General features: G+C 43.2%; 2 protein-coding genes across 4 annotated transcripts in view; one reads left to right on the top strand and one right to left on the bottom strand.

The window, feature by feature from the left end:
* Nucleotides 1-8,686, top strand: part of SGPL1 (sphingosine-1-phosphate lyase 1) — a 45,567-nt gene extending 36,881 nt beyond the window's left edge. For all 3 annotated transcript variants that reach the window (XM_084633798.1, XM_084633799.1, XM_084633800.1), the window contains 5 exons: nucleotides 194-343; nucleotides 1,656-1,894; nucleotides 3,219-3,365; nucleotides 5,153-5,273; nucleotides 5,428-8,686. In XM_084633798.1, coding sequence (XP_084489924.1) covers nucleotides 194-343; nucleotides 1,656-1,894; nucleotides 3,219-3,365; nucleotides 5,153-5,273; nucleotides 5,428-5,568 — 798 coding nt within the window. In that variant the 3' untranslated portion in view covers nucleotides 5,569-8,686. The remainder of the gene's footprint in view (nucleotides 1-193; nucleotides 344-1,655; nucleotides 1,895-3,218; nucleotides 3,366-5,152; nucleotides 5,274-5,427) is intronic.
* A 1,639-nt stretch (nucleotides 8,687-10,325) lies between these two features.
* PCBD1 (pterin-4 alpha-carbinolamine dehydratase 1) lies at nucleotides 10,326-16,976 on the bottom strand. Its single transcript, XM_084633797.1, has 4 exons — nucleotides 16,843-16,976; nucleotides 12,112-12,243; nucleotides 11,558-11,638; nucleotides 10,326-11,037 (listed from the first exon to the last, which is right to left on the bottom strand). Exons 1-4 carry the CDS (start codon nucleotides 16,843-16,845, stop codon nucleotides 10,939-10,941), a joined length of 315 nt encoding a protein of 104 aa, XP_084489923.1. The 5' UTR covers nucleotides 16,846-16,976; the 3' UTR covers nucleotides 10,326-10,938.
* Nucleotides 16,977-18,521: the final 1,545 nt, after the last annotated feature.

The raw sequence follows: 18,521 nt of genomic DNA, 5'->3' as shown, positions 1-18,521 counted from the left end.
CTCCCTCCCCCCGTCCCCACCCCACCAAGTACTCCACTGCTTGAGAATTGATGCTTTCTGAACCCTTCTGGAGATTCCGAACACTGTCTCAAATGTGAAATGCAAAATTAACTCCGCTGTCCCAAGAACTCTATTAAATTCACCTCTTTGGTTTTGCTTGAGTGAGTAACTAGAACCTCTTGTCTGTGTTCAGCTGGCACTGAAGTATAGAATCCCCTTCCATGTGGATGCCTGTCTGGGTGGCTTCCTCATTGCTTTCATGGAGAAGGCAGGGTTTCCACTACAGCGTCCATTTGACTTCCGTGTGGAAGGCGTGACTAGCATTTCTGCAGACACCCACAAGGTGAGAAGGGGAAATGGTTGGGGGCATCCATCTAATTAAATGGTACTGCTTGCACCAGATCCACTTTCTCTAGGCAGTTATAAGAGACGGTTACTGTTTAAAAGTGGAGTAGCCAGGCCTGCCATAATGGACATTCAAGCAAGAGTTCTAATGTCAACCCTGTCTGTAGCATTCCTAAAGCACTTTGTGTTACTTCTATTGCATTCCACTAGAATTGAGCTAAGAGGAGGATGTGGCAGAAGTACAACAGGAATAAAATTGCATGTGGCTGTGGGAACTGCTAGGGAACCAATGCACATGAATGAGCACCTTAGTGCTCTCTATTCTTGCTGGCATTAGGGGTTGATCTTAGGAGTCTGGAGTAACATTTTTCTGCTTGGGTATGGTCCAGTCGTACTGTATTGCAACAGTATGTATTTAAATGTCCCTTTTTCTTATGGACCCAAGTTCCAAAGCAGGTAAGAACATCTCAGATTCACTGCTGCAGTTCAGAAAAGATGTGCTTCATGATGGGTACAGTAAGTATTGTTTAGCCCCCTTTTCAGCCCTGTTCTTTAACACACAAAGAAACCATCAGTGAAAATAAAGGGCAGTCCATTTAGAACATAAGAACGGCCATACTGGGTCAGACCAAAGGTCCGTCAAGCCAAGTATCCTGTCTATCGACAGTGGCCAATGGCAGGTGCCCTAAAGGGAACGAAGAGACAGGTTATCATCAAGTGATTCATGCCCTGTCACCCAATCCCAGCCTCTGGCAAACAGAGGCTAGGGACACCATACTGCTTGATGCAGTATTTCATCATTCAGTGTACTTTGTGTTGAAGTTGGATTTGCACTCTTCTTTGTCTAAAAAACATATATCTAGTACTTATAATTAGTATATATTTTTCTTTTCATATCTTGTGAGTTCAACAGGTAGGATGAGAATGGACAATTTTATGACTATGTAATACTATAGCTGTGTACTAAATAAGGGCGGTGTACAACATCGTGGTTCAGAGGATAAGTTGATTCCTTCCTGCTATGCTTTGGCATTACTCCCCAGGCAGACCGAGTGATTGGATCTCTGCCAGAGTTTGTCAGATTTTTTCTGGTGCCACCACTGTACCATAAAGTAGCGCTGATATCCAGGAAAGGCAGGGGAAGGGGAGGTGTTAAAATGGACTATTTCTATACCTCAAAACATGAGAGAGGGTGGGAATGTGGATGCCAGCAGTGCTTATCTAATGTGAGCTTGAATTTATCTGTAGTCTTTTACCTGTGTACGTGCTCAAACATACCCATTACCTGTCGTTGTGTGTGTGTCTTGCAGTACGGCTATGCCCCGAAAGGCTCTTCAGTGGTATTGTACAGTGACAAGAAATACAGGCACTATCAGTTCTTTGTTGCACCTGACTGGCAAGGGGGCATTTATGCTTCCCCAACCATTGCTGGCTCCAGGCCTGGTGGCATCATTGCAGCTTGCTGGGCAACCATGATGTACATGGGAGAAGACGGTTATGTTGAGGCTACTAAGAAGGTCATTAGTACTACACGGTTCATTGAATCAGGGTATGTTTTTTTGGCTTTATTTTTGTCATCCCTCTTGACCCTTTCTGGAGCTTGAACATAGAACTGCTCCCAAAACCTTAGCTCTTACCCTTCAGACTGAGGAAGCTAGAGCCCAAAGTCCAGTGTTACTCAATATGCTGTGGGCTTATCCAAATGCAGACTAGCCATAAGTTCGTGCAAAGGATGAGGGTGAGGAGGGGACTGGATCTCTGACAGCAAAGTTAGCAATAATGCCGTGGTTCAAACCCAACCCTTCCCTGCAACTTACAGTTTGGTAGAAATTCCTACACCTTTTCCCCTCTTCCCATCCCAAACTGTTGTCCCTGAACCTTGCTTTGGGGGGTGTCATCTTTTGTATCAGCCACTAGCTAATGGGTTATGAAATGTGAAACTTTCCACTCCACTGACTGAAAGAAGGAGCAACTGTTCTCTCCAAGACCAACCTTGGTGCTTTGTGGCCTCAAAGGGCTAGTGCTCTTTGCTTCCCCACTCTCTTCACAGCCTCTATTTGTTTGAGCGCTCTTGGTCGTTGGTCTCATAGCTTTCCTGAGTGGTTAGCAGCTGCAGCAGTGTGATTCTGGACAGTGTTGCTGCTCCCATAGGATTTGTTCTGATGATTTTGGCAGAGTGATGAACAACGAGAACAGGCATTAAAGCTGTCTGTAGACTTACAACAGGAAAGTAACATGGCACCTTTGTTCATCAGGTTGCTGTTAAGCATTTGAGCTAAACTTTTTTTAAATGAAAGGTTTAAATTTTCTAGAAATTAATGTCTTGTACCAATAAAGCATCCCCTGGGCCTCTAGTGGTGACCAAGTTGTTCCTGACTCACCCTAACGTGTAACTTCCATAGTGAATTGGCTCCCCTGATAAGAAAGCTTGAGGGGGGGGGAATGCCTGCCCTTCAGTAAACATCGTAAATACACAAGTTCATTTCCCCCACAAGAAGTGGCAGGGAGATAGTGAGTCGTCATCCTTATGTACTTGAGACTCTTGGGAGACATGATTGTTTTGAATAAGGTGGGGTTTGGATAATCTTGGTTCTATTCTAATGGATTTATTAGCAGCACGTGATAATGTAAATCACTAAATCAATCCATGCCCACACAAGGTAAAGTTTAGGCTAACCGGCTGTGTCCTAGATACATACTGACTCCCTGAACCGTTACTCATCGCCGAGGGATTTTGATGCCATGGATGCAGTCTGTCTTTCACTTTCTGGCTCCAGTGCTATGGAATTCCCTCCCTCTGGGCCTGAGAAGGCCCACAAAATAGCTATCTTCTATTACTATTGAGAAAATAAATCACTTTTAACTATTTCAAGGTTGCGGAAAATTGACAACATCCAAATCTTTGGGAAACCTGAGGTGTCTGTCATCTCTGTCGGATCAGATGTTTTTGACATCTATCGGTTGTCAAATTTGTTAAGCACTAGAGGATGGAACTTAAATGTCCTGCAGTTCCCGTCAAGGTGAGTTGACTGCCAAAATGGGAACTGTTAATTTAGGCCAATTGTAGCCTAGAAGATGGGACAAATACAACTGTGGTCAAGAAATGCCTTTAGATCCAGGAAGAGCAACTTTACAGCACTTCTTACAGCCAGTTCTCCCAACATCCCTGTGCAGGAGGTAGTTAAGTAGCACCCTCACATGGAGAGGAATCAAGTCAGAGAGGTTATGTGGCTACCCAAGGCCACACAGTTAGTCAATGGCAGTCTGGATTAGAATTTCAGAGTTCCTGAAACCCAGTCACATGTATGTGTCTCTGCACCATGTTGACTATCTGTTGAGATAGATCTCTGGTTTTCAGGAGTTTGTAGTTGTCTGCAGTCCTTAGCCAAGTGTCTCTGAAAGCAGACTTCTAAAATGTGTTCATAAAAAAACAAGCACAACCAAACAAACTGCACAACACTGAGAAAAAAACCCACTGAGGTGCAAAGTTGTAGGGGAGCCTAAATTATGCTAGGTCCTAAGAGTTTTCTGGAAGCCTAGAAAGTTGTAAAATTTTGTGGGGTTTCTACAATATGTAAATGTTCCCGTTTGCGCTGTCTGCATAGCCCAACAAAAAGCAACCATTTTGTTTAATGTTCTTTGTATGAAGTGGCCCCCCTTGCTTTGTCAAGAGTTGGTTATGCACATCTGCTAACAACTTACATTTAGGCCTTGTCCTCACTGCTCATCAAAGTATGGACATTAAAATCCTAAGAAGACAAGGCAGTTCATAGCTTGAACATGAGTTAGGTCAAGGCAAATGCTGGGCTTCCCACTCATAGTCTCTACCTCAACCTGCTAATGTGTGGAAGACTACAGACTGCCTTGTCCTTACTAGTATTGTATCTCATGTTAGTTAACGTGTTGGCTAACACAAGGTAAGTACACACTTCCTTGTGAAAATGCCCACTAATTACAGAGCCTTTGAGGGAGCTTGTGTTAAAAGTTGACCACGTACAACAATCTGCTAGAACTTGGTGAGTATTTCCCAAAGGGTGGGACCCATGCCCCTTGAGGATGTGAAGCAGTAACTGAGGGGGAGGCAAGGACAGAGCTTCCTTGTTCTCCAGATTCTCAGTTTGCAATTAAAAAAAAAAAATTCACTGTGATTGCAAAGAAACCCTTCAAAACATGAAGCTATGGTAGAGGTGAGTATGTAGAGAAGCTGAAACAGTAGTTCTGAGGTGTGAGCGGCCCCATTAATTTGAATGGGTGCTAGCTCAGATACTAATAATAGTTGACATTTTAAAATATTTCAAAGCATGTAACAAAGTGGAGGGAAGGATATTATGAAGATCCACACAAGCATTTCCTAAAGTGTGTGTGTTGGGGAAAAGGATGAAAGATTAGCTGGGGAAAGGTGGGATGGAGTAGTTATCTGTTAAGATGCGTGGTCTTCAACATGTGGTGAGGTTGCAGAGGGAGGTGTGACTGCCATTTCTGTAACGAAGGGCTCAGCTTTCAAAAGTTTGGGAAACCCTGTTTAATGTGTGTTCTCCCTGGATTTATTGTATTTGAAGGGGGCAATAGCAGTGAGTGACCTGCTTTTCCTTTCTGAAAATCAGTAAACCCGATTTTGTTCTTTAGAATACCTAAGTGCGGGTGCTGGCAGGCCTAACAGGTTATACCTTAAGCTTTCAAAGGGGCCTCATCAGTCAAGGGGAGCGGCATGACTTAAACCCTCGTAGTTACTCTGAAAATGTAGGGAATAGTTTTCTGCCCTTTCCATTGTGAAATGGCTTATCTTTCCTCTCCCCTTTGCTTGTAGCATCCATCTCTGCATTACGCTGTTGCACACAAAACCTGGTATTGCAGAACAATTCTTGGAGGATGTCCAAGACTGTGTCTTAGAGATCATGAAGGACCCTAAAGCCAAGACCACTGGCATGGTAAGGAGACAGTGTACAACAAGGGTGAAGTTGGATTGAAATGATTGAAATGAAATGATCTCTAAATTCACACATCCCTTTTGGGATAGAGTTTTCCTGTGTTTGTTTGTTTGTTGTTGTTGTTATTATTATTATTATTTTTTTTAAACCATAGGGTGCCATCTATGGAATGGCGCAGTCCATCCCGGACAGGAAGATGGTATCAGAGATTTCTCATGCATACTTGGACTGCCTCTATAGCACAGACGTCCCTTCTAGTGACAAACACATGAACGGTTCTCCTGGACACTCCTGAATGCAGTAACTGGTACTTTGCCAGCCAGCTCTGAGGTGGTATTCTGAATTCCTGGAGGAAGATGATCATACTAAGCTACTGTCTTTGATCAGATCAGGCAGCAGCTTTATCTACAGAACTTTCCTCCCCTTTCTCTTTGTCTCATCCCTCTACTTTCTGAAATCAACTTTTGAGTAATTTCCACTGTCTTTGTCACTTCTCAATAGTTGGTTTAGTTTTAATTTTTCTATTGTATCACCTTGGTTAGCTACCAAGACTAGTCTTAAAAGTCTTGGATGGAATGGCATTATTATGGCAGTTGAATGTCCATTCCACAACCCCCTAACTCCTCAGGTATTCTGTTTTTGTTTATTCTGTACCGTTTCTTTTCCTGGAAGAAAAGCTGTGGATCTTTTACTTAGTGAATGCCCCACTAGGATTTGGGTTTTCTGTAATTGTCTGAAACATAGAGACACTGAAGCAACCTCCCCAGAAGTTGGAGGTAGAAAGTGAATTGAACACAAGTATTCAGTGACTCTTCCAACTGTACTGCTACCTACTGTAGGAAACCGTGTTTAACAAATTGCGTGATGGGGGTTTATATCTTGCTAACTCTGAACATGATCGTCTTTTCTGTATTGATTCCCCAATCCAGTCTTTGAATTCTTTACATATGGAGATCCAGTTAGACACAGTTGTCAATTTATAGATAGTAATTTCTTTGGATGACTTTCTTAATGTAAGCAACTCTTCCTGAGTCTTGTATAAATTGCAGTAGAAGTAGAAAATTAATTTTAAACCAAATGGGTAGGATAGGGGAAAGAGTCTGAAGGTACTCCTCAAGAACCACTCTTAATACAGTATCATTGCTTTCCTGCCTCTTGTTCTAGAACTTTTACATTACCACCCATCATGCTGTTGTATCTTGCACAACTCCAGAGGAGAGCAAAATGATTATTTTATTGTATGTAACTTGAAGGTTTTGCACTATCCTAAAATGCTGCAGTGAAGTCAGTTGAGCCTTGCTCTTTGTAATGGCTGGGGATTTATGTGCAAACATGGCACCAAAGTTAACTTTTTTTTTACACCATCTTTTAATATGAAGTGGTGAGTTTTGTAAAAGAAAGTAGTGGTTTCTGTCTGCTCTTTGCACTGACTCTTTTAAGGCACATTTTCAAAGGGCATTCACCAGTGTGCCTTAACACTGCTCCAGCTTTTCCTGAGACTTCAGGAAGAGTATGATGGATCAGCTGCTGACTGTGATGTTACCATGGTCATCTCCTTATGGTACTATATTGAAAATAATCTGTAGCAAATTGGACTCAGGTACAGTACACTCCACCCTCAATGTAATAGTCTTATTGGGCCAACTGTTTTCAGTGTTACAAAGGTGTTGATATAGTGCTGAGCGTGAAGTGTTAAGGTGGGATCTAATTAATATTGAAAGTATGAAGGCCTTGGGTTCTAAGGAGGGGGTCTCTATCAAGAATTATCCCCACCTTCCCTACTTTTTTGCATCACTTTGTCCTTTATGCAGACTGCATTGAGTAGCCTTGTAAAATGGTTGCAGCCCCCTAAACAAACTAGAAAAGCTTTTGATGCTAATCATTGGTGTGGTTAGCCCGGTAGAGCTTTATAATTAGGGTGGAGTGCATTTTCCAATACTCGTTTTTTTGATCCATTTCTGCATACTACTAGACACTTCAAATGCAAACAACTCTCACAGGAGGTCGTTGCATTATGCAGTGCTTTCTGGGGGGGGAGTGCTGTAAATCTTAAAGGTGGGCTCCCCCTCAGCCACAGTACTGTATTTGCTTGCATCCAAACTGCTTCTGAGTGACTCAACATGTCTGAAACGCACATTTGCACAGTAGCTATGCAAAGTGAGAGTGAATTATGAGCCATTGCTAAAGCAACCTTAGTGCTGGGTTCAAAGTCTGTGGACAAGGATATTCTTTTTAAAATATATCTAGTATTCTGTACTCTGAGTCAATACAGCTTAGCCATTTTATAGACTTCAGTAAGATAAGGCGGGCACATGTCTACTTACTCCGAGAATTCTTTTCAGCCCTCTTCTTGAAACATTGAATTCAAATTGCCAGATACTTAATTTGTGTCTTGCTGACTTGGTCAACATGTATTGGACCTAATAATTAGCATCCTGCCATATGAGGATCACTACATCTCTCACAGTATACTGTGCTTTGGAAAGGGATCTTCTATATAAATACCCAGCTATTTTGATAGTTGACTTCCAACCCAGACCTAAAAAAAGGGAAAAACCGTTCTAAAAAACCCTCCTCATCTTCTTCCCCAGGAATTACATGGGGCTAACAAATCAGTGTTTCAATTCACATGTTTGTTTTTTTTGATGTACTTGAAGAGGTATTTGTCTCTGTGTACTCCATTCTGGGCTTCATGTACTGTTAATGGTTGTGACTCTTTGATTATGTTTTATGTACATTTGATCTATACTGTAAATGTAATCTGTTCTGTACACTGTATTTTACTATTATGCAGTCTTTATTTGCCTTTGTCATTTAATATAGAATCTGTATCTGCTTTATCATGCATACTGTTTTTAGAAAAATGGCGACATTAATACATTATTTACTGGCTTTTAAACTCTACAGTGTGGATTGTAATCTGAAACTTGATGGTACTTTCTAGGGGCAGGAGGTTCCCAAAATATCAAATTCTATCTTCCTGTAAGAGAGTTTTTCAAACAAGGTATATAAACACTGGCAGTGTTTCAGGGTGGAGAGGAATTACTGTGCCTGTGAAGGGCTCAAAGGAAGGTAGCTGCTTGCAGATGTTTGAACTTTATTTGCCAAATGGAACACTATATCCTATGTAAAGTGTCAGGGTGCAGTCGATACTGCTGAGCCATTGATTCCATTTGTGCTTTCTTGTTGCTTTCAAAAAGATTAAAATACATACAATGAGAATATGACGCACATTAAATATGCACCCATTGTTTTTAAGGGGCTTCCAGGGCAGGATTTGCTCCGATGGTAATATTCTGTAACATTCACTCTCACTTATTACTGGTTAAAACTTTGTAGGCTGAAATTATTGAAGAGATCGTAAAATGCTGTAGTGGAGAGCCCTTTTTGTATTAAAGTGGTTCACTTAATTATCCAAGTCCACTGTATCCGTTCTTATTGAAGAAGGGTTTTCTAAACCACTAGCCTGAATCCTTGGTGATCCCGCCATGATTTTGCAGGGAGGTGGTGTCTTTTTTTTTTTTTTTTCCAGCGCTGATACATAGCCTAGGCCACTGCTCCCTGGCTTGTGCATTCGGTGTGGTTTCCTGTTCATTAATGGTGAATTACAGCTTTGCAACTGCTTTTCTTCCTGCTGCCCAGATAAGGGCATTGACTCTGACTGCTCTTCATGTGTGGTGTTTAAGGATATTAAAGGAAGGCTATATGAAGGAGCGGTGGATTTTCTATAGTGAATTCTGGCGTTAGACAAATATAAGGGTTAGACCTGAGTCAGCCACTTGTAGAGCTCCTCTTAGAATTTTGGTCTTGTGGTTTGGCAACATCAAATACCCATATTATTGCATCCATGAGAGGTGACAGTACTACAGTGCCAAAATACCTTTTAGGGCAGAGGTGGGCAAACTTTTTTTGGCCCAAGGGTCACCAGTGGGGTTGCAAAACGGTATGGAGGGCCAGATAGGGCAGGCTGCGCCTCCGCAAACAGCCTGGCGTCTGCCCCATCCCACTTCCCACCCCGTGACTGCCCACCTCAGAACTCCCGACCCATCCAACCACCCCCACTCCTTGTCCCCTGACCACACTCTCCCCAGACACCTGTTCCTAACTGCCCTCCCCTGGGACCTGACCCCCACCCCCTCCACTCCCTGTCTCCTGACCACGTCTGCCCCCTTATCCAACCCTCCCTTCTCCCTGCCCCCTTACCATGCCACTCAGAGCAGCAGGACAGGCTTACTGGAAAGCATGAGAGGTGGACGGGCGTAAGCCGCGCTGCCCATGCGGTGGCAAGACTGCGGGGGAGGGAGGGACAGTGGGGTGGGGGCCGGGGGCTAGCTCCCAGGCCAGGAGCTCAGGGGCCAGGCAGGACAGTCCCGTGAGCCGTAGTTTGCCCATCTCTGTTTTAGGGGAAGTCTATGCTGGAATAAAAGACTCTCCCCCACTCACAGGGTCCCAGAGCTCGGGCAGCAGCACCTGAACACAAATGTCTACACAGCAGTTTTGCAGCCCTGCAGCCTGAGCCTCACCAGCCTGAGTCAGCTGAGCTGGGCCAGCCATGGGATTTAATTGCTGTGTAGACATACCCGTAGAGTCCAACTGCTTTCGTCCCACTTTGGCTTAAAGGCAGAGTGCCTTTATACTTAAGTCTGCACTATGCTCTTTTACATGTTCTCCTGTTTTTCAAAGTCCTACCCCACCTACAGTACAATCTTGAATACTGACTCTTCAAACCCTGTGAGCCAAAGCTACCTTTCCCTACTTAGAATTGTTAGATATTTATTACTACTAGCTTTACCAGCTCCATTTCATGGATGTCCCCCTCTGGAGCCTGTTTTTTGTAGTTTTTTGACCACTTCACTTTGAGGCACATGCAACTGCTCCAGAAGTTATTTATGCCTCAGGAAGGCTTCCCCATGCAATGACCTGGAGACGTGTGGAGTGAATTATATGGGGAATGGGAGGAGAGAGTAAATATGAATAACTTGCTTAGTTTTTTCAACTTAGTTTCTTCAGTCAAAACTATGCAGTGAATGGTCCCTTCAAACTGACAACTGGTATGTTATAAGAACTTTTATTGCAAACACTTAGGTATTTTCAGCTGACGTTCCTGGCTCCCATCTCTGTAATATGGCCAGTTGCAACACAGGTAACCCCACATACCTGCTATAATACTATTTGAACAAAGCTTACAAATGTAACCAAACTGCACATCACAGATACTGGTCTGCTAACAGAAGAGACCAGGGGACATAGGCTTCACTGTAGACAAAACAGTATAATTGTAAAGTAAGAAGCAAGCACACAACTGACTGGGTAACAATAAACTCAAACTGCTTGCACTGTATAATATTACTTTCTTCCACTAAAGGCCAGATATGCCAAAAGTGCCAGAGGTCAAGCAATTTTACACTGGTACTCACTGGACTAAAAAAGAAGGCAACTTTCCTCCTGGTAACTGAGAAGTAGGAAGTATTTTTACGCTAGGGCAGCTTATTCCCTCTGAAACTTTGAGCTGTGGTGGAAGACGAGCTGAGCTGAGCATAGCATTGTCTTCTGCTTGGATCAGGAACTGCGTGGAACCGGCAAATGGTTCTAACTACAGTTTTAAGAATTAGAGAGGAGACGGTAGCTGCTCAGCCAATTCAGGCTTATGTATGCCCAGCCTCGTTCAAGACAGAGAAGCTGCAACTTGCTCTATGAAACTGGCCAAATTGATATCCCGCTCGGATAAGCCTGCACACTCGTGTGTGCTCAGGATAATGTGAACCTAAAACAAAACAAAAAAAACTTGCAGTTGGTGGAAAGAGCAGTCATATTCTAAACTTGTTACAACATTGTAAATGGTTGTCTGTCTGAAGTAGTGTTAAGTACTTTCATTACTTTTTCCTCAGCAGTACCCATAAAATCTCTAATAGTGGGACCGCAGAAACAAGAGATGGGTGCAAATTTCATGGCACTCCAACTTTTGTGAGTTGGATGAACTACTAGAGCTTCATTGTGATGCTACAATACTATTACTGAGGCTAGGCACGATTTATACAATGGTCTGACATAGTGAGGCAAGATATTTTTGCACTACATGTAAACAACCTCCTCCCTCTTAACAGAAGGAACTGCTAAGTGTTATTTATTTGTATTATCATAGCACTAGGGGCCTGAGTCATAGCCCCCCAGCATCCCATTGTCCTAAGTGCCCTACAAACAGAAAACGTTATACTGTTTATCCGTTGCTAAACCTGGAACACCTTCCATGTTAAGAGATCTAATCGCTCACTGCTATCCTTTACCTTGCTGTAAACGTTGAACCATTCAGGGTGGTGGTCCAGTTTTTCTGCTTGCAAAGCTACTCTGGTCATGAACCCAAAGGCCTGCCCAGAAGGAACAAAAGATAAGTTAGTTGTAAGCCAACTCTAGTGGTGGCTCACACTTATTTATGGTTGGCATGTCCTTGATGGAATTAACTTCCTTTCCTTTTTGGGAATCCAGGTAAACACAAAACTTCCCTAACACTACATTGCCTTTGCCTAAGATTTCCACGATGTCCACCTGTTTGTGTGGGAAAAGTTCTGCGAAAAACACTGGTTGAGTAGTTGGATGTCTTCAATAATCGATGCTGTAGCTCAGCCAGAAGCTTATGAACTGGATGCAGGAATTACTGGGTTAGATTCTATGGCCTGTCTTATGCAAGTGTTCAGAACAGATGAGAATGGTCCTTTCTGGTTTAAACATCTATGAACAGAGGGAAACAGTTTAAATAAAATAAGCATTAACTTTCTGGGTGGGATCCCTAAACTGAAATGCAGACCACTTGCAGTATGGACGTAGGTGTCAGTTTCTGTACCCGACTGAAGTCCTTGAAATGGAACTCTTTGAAGATGGCATCTCTCCCTTCCACCTCATTCCACCCTACAGCTTTCAGGTTTGGCAACAGTTGCTCCCTCTCATCAGTGCTCAACCTGTGGGCTTTTCCTGCCTAGGAGAGAAATAAAAAGTAGAAGAATGGACCAAGAAGACACCAGCTATTGACATTTGCTTGAGCAGAGGTAAGACTTCCTTTCCTAGAGTAAATAGAAAGTAGGTGCTCAAATCAGTGAGGCACAGATAAAGTATACATGCAATGAGGCTTTCCTTACTTCTGTCATGAGCTGCAGCACCCACCTAGAAACTGTAAAATAGCCTAAGAGGCTTAAGTTATCAATGCATATTGGTCACGACCTGCAGCACTCCTGTCATTTCAGGGCTAAGCCTGCCTTCACCATGCACTACAAGAGTGGTTCCCAAACTTGTTCCGCCATTTGTGCGGGGAAAGCCCCGGGCGGGCTGGGCCGGTTTGTTTATGGCCGCTGCTTCCAGCAGCTCCCACTGGCCTGGAGCTGCGAACTGCGGCCACTAGGAGCCGCGATCGGCTGAACCTGCGGACACAGCAGGTAAACAAACCGGCCCGGCCTGCCAGTCGCTTTCCCCGCACAAGCGGCGGAACAAGTTTGGGAACCCCTGTACTACAAACTGGGCTAAAATGAGTGATGGCTGTATGATGTGAACCATCTCTGTTATGCACTACTGAGAGGCTCCCAAACAAGTATACTTTAAACTTCAACTAATGCTAGAACTAAATTATCCAGAGGGATAGATATTTATGAGTTCTGTGTAACTGAACAGTTTTCCGAAGGGAAGAAAAGGCAGTCCAGCACTCTTCACAAAAGGATCTATCCAGACTGCAGCTTTGGTATGGAATGCCCCTTTCAAAGTTAGGGGAGAGAATCCTCAAATTAACCAAGATTTATTTACTTTGAAAGCTGGCTGCAATATGCTATCCTACCCAAACTGCAGTATTTTCCTTCCAGGAGGGTATAGGGAAAGTTGCATGAATGGAAAAACCATTTCATCGTAACAGATTTATTGCTCTGTTAATGTTTAAGCAATTGCTTTCTCCACTCTGCTCTCCCTGGATGACTTTGGATCCTGGGAGGAATATTTTGTGATTGGTCAGATTAAACCAGTGCTTAAACTTTTCCATATTATGCTTGTACATTACAGCAGAAATTTCAGAATGCCTCTTCCATCTAACCACTAAATAAAGGGAGGCTATTTGTGACCAACAATTGGAAGGGAAGAGTGGTTATTTTGCATTGTCTTTCATTATTGTTGGCTAGAGCTGTTGCTGTTGTGTTTTTTTTTTTTTTTCAAATAATACGCGCTTGGGTGGAGTAATTCAGCCCAGATAAATTGGGGCATGCTCCAGTTTAATGTGAGCATAAATGGGGGTTGGCCAATAGCACCTATCCTGGGCTTATTGAAGAGGGAAGGTGCAATATGTGAGCTGGTGTCAGAGCCAACAGTCATAGGTAGAGGATTATGCTTTATTTCAGCAACCCAAATCCTTGCAGATTAGATGATGCTCTGTTTTATAATGGGCCTTTTAAAAATCCTAGCTTCACTGGGGCTGAAGTTTGATGTATTTTTTGGAATTGCATACACGTATTTATGTAAGATGTGGAATCTTAAATGGTGAATAGCCAGGATGCCTTGGGAGAATCTCAAACGTTTGATAGCTGCTTAAAATGGAGCATGTTGTGTGTGCTACTTTTGAGCATATTATTCAAACTAAACTCCCCTCTGTCATCTTAGTCTTTGGTCAGTTACACTTGTACTTATTTTATGAATCATCTGCACAAAGAAATAGAACCCTGGTTTTCTCTGATTCAGGTAGTCTGAGGATGCAGAGCCCAAAAGGCTGGTGACTGAGCAGATACTATTTCTCTAGTGTTGTGGGTTTCTCTTCTTGTGTGTGTGTTTGGGGTTTTTTTGTGCTCCACAAGCCATTCAGTATCGATACTCTTTGAATGCCGATGTTTAAGCACACTGGACTATAACTACACATGTAGGCAAAGGCACACTATACTCCTCTGCTAGATCGGATTTATGATAAATCTGCCTACTAACCAGTAATGATGAGGTACAGGTATGTGCCCTATAGTGACACCCAAACTTAAGTTCAAACCAGTGGCTGGGCTGTGGATAAACTGTATCAGAGAAAATGCAAGATGAAACACTACGTTAAATGTGATGCTACTGAATTTATTTTGTAACTTCTCTTGAGATACAGAACAATGTCAGGTATCCTTTAAGGTGTACGATTCATTCAAAATGTATTTTGTGAAAGCATTCATTGTACCTGTCTACCAACAAGCTAATTATAAGCACCCTCCCTGCTCACAGAAGCATTACTTTTTAATGGTATCCCTGTTGCCGACTTCAGCCCTATACCCCATCTGGCTGCTTTGTTGTGTGATCTGAGTCAGATTTTTTTTTTTTATTTTTATTGAAGATGCAGTGTAAACACTGATCAGCACGGTAAAACCTCAGTCAATGCCCTTTGTGTGATCCTAGATAAGCTTATTCTAGGTATCTTAGCAACCAGGATAAAGCAGGGTGGAAGCTGACTTACGAGAACGCCATCAGAACCAGACACTTTCTCCTGTGCTGCACAGACACTAGCTAGAAGGGAAAAGCTGTTAACGTACCCCATATGCTGTATGTTTGTGAGTGAGGCAGGGGGAGAATCACTTCGCTTATTTCAACACTTTTTGAAATGATTACCGGGCAGCCAGAAAACTGCATGACAGCCTGGAGTACTAACCTCTAGGAGTTCAAGTACGATTCCTCCAGTCTGACCTGCAATATCTGAGGAAGAACAGTCTGGCCAGAGTGTGGCTCTGATTGGGTTATTGCTTTCCTCTTTGTTTGCTATAAACTAGCTAGACCCACCTGAATGCCTGAACAGATGCGAACAGGTTAATAATAGTCGAGCCACTCTGTCACTATGGAGGTGTGTCAGGCTTCTAGGCAAGAATTACAGTGGGGAGGGACTGTGATGAAAGCAAGATAAGCTAGTGCTGACTAAGCAGGGTACAGGTGTACTTTCCCCTTTATTATGGGAACATGACCCTTATGGTCTCCTCACCCATGCTTCCCCCCACCCCCCATTTGCAACGGTCTCTTACAAAACAGCAGCTGTTGTAACAGACACTGGATCACCATAAACTGCACTGTGGTGGCTGTAGGATGACAGGTCCTCAGTTCTGCAGGTATGTCCTTGCCCACTATACTGAAATCAACCATGTTCCTATTCCAGTTCTTAATGAGTATTCCCTCCCCGCTTCACCTGTGACTCTAGATCCAGCTGCTTTTGCACCGAGCTTTACTTTCCTATTGAATTAAGGGTGTAATGAAGCTATGGGATTTTCTAAATCCTAGCTTCACTAGTGGGAGTACCTCAGACACAATCGCATGTCCGAGTAACTCAAAGCCAGGGTGAGGGGCCATGACAGTTTGGGCAAAGAGGCAAAACAGTAAAGCTAGTCTCCCTCATCAAGGCTTGAACTTGCTATAGGATAAGGCATAGCCTTGAATTGGTCTCAATAATCTTTAGCTTCTGAATCCTCTTGCTGCCTCCCCTCATGACAAGTACACAAACTTGCCCTCCTCCTAGTTACCAAAGCTGCCTGAGTTCTCTAAACCCAAATGCTCCTATACAGCCTCCTCTCCCCCTTGGACGGTATTAAAAGTGTCCTAGTTTTCTGTCCTGAAGTCTGGCCCTACAAGGCTGCTTCTTTGTCAGTACTGCCAGCTAATGCCTTCCACATGCTCTCACTGGTTAAAACATGTTTCCCATTACAACTAATTTAATAAATCTTAAAATGTTTTGCTGGATTTTTCCAGCAGCCATCTTGTTGTTTGTTCTTGTCCGAAACAGCAGACTTGCCACACAATGGTGCACAGAAACCAACTTGACTTGTCTTTGTAATTTCACGTGAACCTTAAAAAAAAAAAAAAACGCACCAAAATCGCTGTACACAAATCCAGCAATTCCCTTTTGCTTGTTTGCTTGTTGCTTATGAAAGTGAGAAGCCACTATTACTGATTAGAGATAGATAGATATATTGCAAGCAGGGCTGCAAATGACCAACGTGACCAAAGCAGTGCATCTCAAACCTGACATGTAGCATCCTCTGCTCTTGTAGTGCTCCTCCCGTTCCCCTTGGCCCTGGTCTGCAATTTCTGTTATTCTAAGGCTGGGATCCCATGGAGCTCTGTTAATAAGATACAAGTCCAACCTGCAGCATCCCTGCTTTAGCTGTACCAGAGCCCTGGCCCTATGCAGCTGGAAAAAAAATACAAAGGTTTTCTATGCAAGAGTCAGTGGGACTGTATATAAGTTCAGTAAGCGGTGCTATAAATCTGTACTAATGTGGTTCACAAGAGAAAGTGATTGCAGTGGATGTTGCATCTTTGATGGAGTGTTAACGGGGACTAGTCATATTTGTAACTCCCTTTGCAGAAAGGGAAGCCCAGCAACACCCCCCAGAGAGATTCCCATTGGTGAAAACCCACTTAGTACTGGAGTAGCTGCCTATAGGTTTGCCAGGGTTAGTCATTACCGAAGAATAAAGCTTTGTTCTTTTCTCCCTCCTCTTGTACAATAGAGCAGCCGGCTTAAACCTTTCTGCCTTTCCAAATAGCATAGCTGTTACTTGCAAAGCAAAGTCTGGCCTTCAAAGCCGTGACTTACCATGGCTGTAGATTGCCTGTGGACTCAGTAACTGGTATTCAGATGCAGCAAATGCATGTGTGTGTATACATGAAAGACCAGATGAGCAACAGGCAGAGGCACAGTTTGTCTGAGCTCTTCTTGCAGATGGGGAGGGGGAAGAGGAGGCGTGGCAAGTGTTTTAAATCCACCCACTACAAACAGCTGCAACTGCTGCCCAGGTCCTAATGATTTATCAATAGCAGAATCAAAGGGCAAAGATTGCCTGTTTTCTGCTGCACTCTATCATGGACACAGCAGGACCTATTGGCTGTCTATTGAGGTATGCTAAAATTGCCCTGTGTTTTCATCCATTTTATGTAGAAGCATCAATGGTCTGTGTCCACCTTTCCTTTCTCAGACAGAGACTAACTGTTTCTGCTGTCACAGGCGCCTTGCTGAAGCAAGAACAGGATAATGATTAAAACAGAAAGCTTACATGTACAGTTGCTGGCGGGGATACATTTGATTACATAAGAAGGTGGTATGACTAATCACGAGATGGTGTGATAACATCTTATTTACCCTTCCCTCCTGGGATTGCATAATGCAGTTTCTGAAAATTAGCACAAATGAAAACTTCAGGGGGGACAGGTCAGATGGCAATAGGGGCCAGCCTATCCAACCTCTTTAAAAACACGTAAATAAGTTAAGGGAAGAGTCTGCAGGGTCAATGGCACATATCCATAAGGCATTCACTTTCATCACCAACAGAGACTGAAATTATATGCACTCAGCTTCATCCAACTAGTGATCTGACCAGATCCTTCATGGCAACCTCAAATGCTCTTGTTTCGGCAGATCCACACACAAAAGTCTCATGGGCTGTTCATTTGGAAAGTTATTCCAACTCAATGTTGCTGAAGCCACTGAGGCTCTAATGAAATGCAAATAAAAATAAGTCTTGGAGTATTACATACAGCTCTGTGTATACTTACTGCGCAGTTTCTCTAAAACAACGTGCTTGGACAACTTAAAACACTTCCCTACCCGCCAAGTAAACTGTGTGTGTTGGAAAAAGCAGAGCTTGAGTTAATCATTACATCACCCACTCCTGAAATGCAGGCATTTCCAGTGTCTAACATTTGCAGCATTATACTGGACAAAGTAATGTTATATGATGATGTAGGCAGGAAGTAAAGAATACAATATCCTATTATATGGTAGATAGAATTTATTGAAACAAAATGGAATTGTTCACACTTAGATTTGACCAACGCTAAAATCTGACTCTTGTGAAAAATGCAAAGGAACTTCTGACAAAGATCATTTGGGGCATCTGTGGGTATGTCAGGGTTAGTGAGACTCAAGTCTGCAGACTCTGAGTTTGTAAGCCCAGGGCTGGAGCATCTACATTCATTGGTGACCAAAGGTTTACAGTTTCTGGACTTGGCCTCCCAAACCTGGGCTCCAGCATCCCCATGCAGATCCAAGTCAAATGACCATATCCCAGGCTTCCTAGCATCTTCTCCAGCTCTGGCCGCAGTAGTCTTTGGCTCGTGGTTCAGTGTAGGAAAACTTGACTCTCCATCCCGGATGTTACAGGAAATTGTTGCAAGCTGCCAAGACATCCTGCTGAACCCTCTTGAGTCTGTATGTTTGTGGCTACCAGAGCCAGTAATGTGGAGAAGTCACAACTTGGAGACCTTCTCTTGCTTGGC

Source organism: Lepidochelys olivacea, assembly GCF_965140295.1.
Source record: "Lepidochelys olivacea isolate rLepOli2 genome assembly, chromosome: 7".
Lineage (NCBI taxonomy): Eukaryota > Metazoa > Chordata > Testudines > Cheloniidae > Lepidochelys > Lepidochelys olivacea.
The sequence above is the reverse complement of the archived record's forward strand: the minus strand, read 5'-3'. Positions and strand labels throughout refer to the sequence as shown.